At 37.0% G+C, this 3,742-nt stretch overlaps 1 protein-coding gene across 1 annotated transcript; it reads right to left on the bottom strand.

Annotated features, from left to right (window-relative positions):
* Positions 1 to 115: 115 nt before the first annotated feature.
* bola3 (bolA family member 3) lies at positions 116 to 2,255 on the bottom strand. The gene is made up of 4 exons (XM_084717252.1): positions 2,077 to 2,255; positions 1,855 to 1,978; positions 1,062 to 1,150; positions 116 to 784 (listed from the first exon to the last, which is right to left on the bottom strand). The coding sequence occupies exons 1-4, from the start codon at positions 2,143 to 2,145 to the stop codon at positions 719 to 721; spliced, it is 348 nt and encodes a 115-aa protein (XP_084573378.1). The 5' UTR covers positions 2,146 to 2,255; the 3' UTR covers positions 116 to 718.
* Positions 2,256 to 3,742: the final 1,487 nt, after the last annotated feature.

Here is a 3,742-nt window from a genome sequence, read left to right on the forward strand (position 1 = left end):
TGTTACAGGAAAGATTTGAAATTATTAACTGTCCGTGATTTCTAACAGCTGCACATTTATATTTACAGTATTAACATTTAATACAGGTTGTATAATGAATCAAGTAAGAATCATGTGAAGGGAAAGGAGCTGCTTTTTATTGCAACTTGCATGATCAGTGAATAGGTACCATGAATACTAGGTCCAAGTGCAATCCAGTGGTTAGCAATCAAAATTAAGGTCAACTTTCATGGGACTTTAACATAAATTGTGTTACTGACATTGCAAAATCATGCTACACAAAATGATTTTTTGGTTTGTAGCAAGTCTTCACTATTCACGGTGGTTGTATTTATTACTTCCTCAACTGCTTATCATGACACCAGCATCATTATCAACCCTGAGAAGACCCCACATTCAGAGGAAACGATGACTTGACATTTAACTAGCTTTTCACCAAGTCATTTTGTGCGTATGGCAGCCTTCACCAGTTTTATACATCATCTCAGAGAAGATGCCTCACTTCTTAAAAAAAGATATCTTAGTATAATCTCAAATTTCCTTCACACTTAGAAAGTGTAACTGTCAGGGACAATGTATCTCTGCATTTCTGTGACTGGCACATTAACAATTATCATAGAATTTATTTTTTACACAATATTTTCTTTAAAACTGTACATTCATAACAGATAGGATGAACAAAGCAAAAGGTTGTGTGTCAACCATGGAGAGACTTGCTCTAATGTTTAGGAACGTCAGTGAATATTCGTAGGCCATGCATTCCTTGAATCTCGTCCTTGAGTGCCTGTGGAGAAAAACAAAACAAAACACACTAATGAGTAAAATTCAACTTTCACAAGTATAAACACATCTACAAGTGTAAACACTGAAGTTAAGAGGATAATCTTGCAGTCTGTGTACGATATGGACCACAGCACATGTCTGCAAGCTAAGTATACTATATGTTTTAGTGCAATTAATAAATCCAAATTTCAACTGTACATTATGACACATAGCTTAGTACTAATCATTATTTTATACTGCCACAGGTAATATGTCTGACTGATTGTTATATGACTTACCTTGTTGACTAGCTGGTGTTGCTGAATGGTCCTTTTTCCTTCAAACTCACTGGACTCTATATGGATCTCATACATGGCCCCACAACCACCTAAACACAGCACAGGATCACACAAACAACACAGTCATTTCCCAAATGTATGCTGTCACCATCAGGTTTCTACACAGCCTTATTTTAACAGATCTAAATAATAACAGGGTGTCTATATCATGGATGCATTAAATGTAGGAATGATTTCCTACCAGTTTATTAAGAAAATAGTTCCTGCATTAATTGAAGTTTTTGGTGCTTTGAATACCACATGCCACGTGTCATTCACGTCCATTAGGACAACAAACACCACGCGTTGTGTAAAATACTAATTTTCTGTGTAAATGCAATATTTAACGCCAGATATGAGTTTTAAGATGTGCAATTAAGTTTTAATCTGTCAACAAGCATAATTTTGTGGCTGATAATAATAATAAAGGTTATGTGTGACCTATCAAACGAACAATTACAAAGTGCTTTACAAGCCAGATGAAACTCGCACCAAATATGTCTAGATGGATGAACAGCACTAGAGGTAAAAGGAATAATATGCATTGTTGATCTTAGAGTGAACTGGATGTCAAGGGAGCATCTACTCCATCTAAATTTAAGTTTTGCTAGACTTCACTGAAGTTCCTGCATTCAGAACGGATGTTGCGTCATCCTAAATAACTAAATAACAATCACCATAGCTTCACTAAATAACGTGTCAATCACCATTGCTTCACGCAGCTAGCTAGCTCTCTTGGTCGATCTGAGTTTACCTGATATATCCACCACTTTGAGCGACGAGGCTAGCGGAAACTTCTCCTTCAGTATCTTTGCGATGCGGACTTCTCCGTCTGTTTGTGTGGACAACCATCTTTGCACATGTCCAGAAACAACAACCTGAGGAGGCACAAACGAGCATCAACTTTAGCAAACAGCTGTCAGTTAGCTTCACAGATGAAGCTGCAGCGCAAGGACCGATAATAAAATGTATTTACTTGATTACTGCTGAGAACCCGGAGGGCAGAGAGCACAGTGCTGCTCAAGCTTCGTCTACAAGCCAACATAGTGAAGATGTGTCGTCAGTTTAATCATGAGACGTTTATTAAATCCACACCGGTTACTCAACAAGTTGTGTCCGATGCATGTCCTTAACGGCTGCGTCTCAGCAATATGACGTCAGGCATCCGGGTACGTAAGGGTCGCTTCTTTTTTGTCTTTAACGGTCGAACAAAAAATGTCAACGAAACGAAAATCTTAACAAAAATATTTTTTAAAAATTCAGAAAATTCAAAATAAATAACAAATAAATAACATATGTATAATAACTACCAAGAAGAAAAACTGTAATGATTAAGGGGTTATTTATTGAAATAAAATAATAATACTATTCTAATCACAGAAAGGTCTGTGTTTTTCATGTTTCATATACAATCATTTGACCCCTAAAAACGAGAGTTACGTTTGCTTAAAAAAAAATCCATTTTGATACGAGCACTAAGTGCAATAGTGACCTGCTCACTTTATCCTACTTGTTGGTTGTACCCAAAAAAAAAAACAATAATTTGAGACAAAATAGTAATTTTAAAATTATGTTTGCTAATTAACAGTGATTTTATTGTTCATCCAGACTGTGCCCATAGCGACAGTCTGTTCTTCATAACAACGGTCTTCAATACAGAAATAACAGACCTTAGAACGCTGTAATTGATCAATAAGAATCAAGTATTTAGCAAAGCCATGTCATAAATGAAAGTAAAAAGGTGTTAATTCTAATAGGTGTTACAGTGAATAAACCTTTTTCACAGCAGCCATTTTGACATGAAATTGTAGGGTAAACACAAATGTTACCAACGATGCTAATTAAAGTTCTGTTTTCTGGTTCTGGTTTCTTTCTATCACTTTATACCTTCCAGTGACTTCAGGAATTCTGGTGATATTCACTCCATAATTACAAATAGCCTGTCTTTTGGTTTTCATGCCACAGATACCCAGTTTCACCTCTAAAAATTCTACATAAATATCACATGATTTCGTACTTCTGAGCTCACTCTGACACTTCTGCATGAACCAATCTTTCCTCCTGTTACATGTCAAAATATCTTCTGTGAAAAAGGCCTGCACTGGAGCCCTGGAGCTGACATACCAAAATGAAATGCAGTCATTGATATGTTATTAGTAACACCTGTGCTAAAAACATTTAACAAATTATTTTATAATGTTTAGTTAGGGATTTAAGCCCATGTAAATGTAAAGGCTACAACCTTTTAACCTTTGTGTTTTTTAGCTCAACCTTCCCCTATCAGTCTGAACAACAGCAGGCCTGTGGGACAGTGGAAGCCATTTTCTCCTTTTAGAGATCAGATTGACATTTTCGTGGTCGGAACAGACCTGAATGAGAAGCTTATCTCACTCTGCAGGTTGTAGACCCCTACATAATAGAGGCGGAGGAGCAATTAGCGGCTGTTGACAGTGGGCTCTTGTGTCTTTTCATCACAGGCCTAAGCTTTGTTTGTGCACAAGAATTATGGGCACAACACAAAGCTGGACAGACATGGAGGAAGCCATCCTAATGTTTGAAACAAATCTATAGAGCTGTCTAGTGTCAGAGTCACTGACGTCACTGCCCTTTAAAGACCTGATGTTCCCTGAGACTCTGAACAG

Source organism: Lutjanus erythropterus, chromosome 1, assembly GCF_056507025.1.
Source record: "Lutjanus erythropterus isolate fLutEry1 chromosome 1, fLutEry1.hap2, whole genome shotgun sequence".
Classification (NCBI taxonomy): domain Eukaryota; kingdom Metazoa; phylum Chordata; class Actinopteri; order Lutjaniformes; family Lutjanidae; genus Lutjanus; species Lutjanus erythropterus.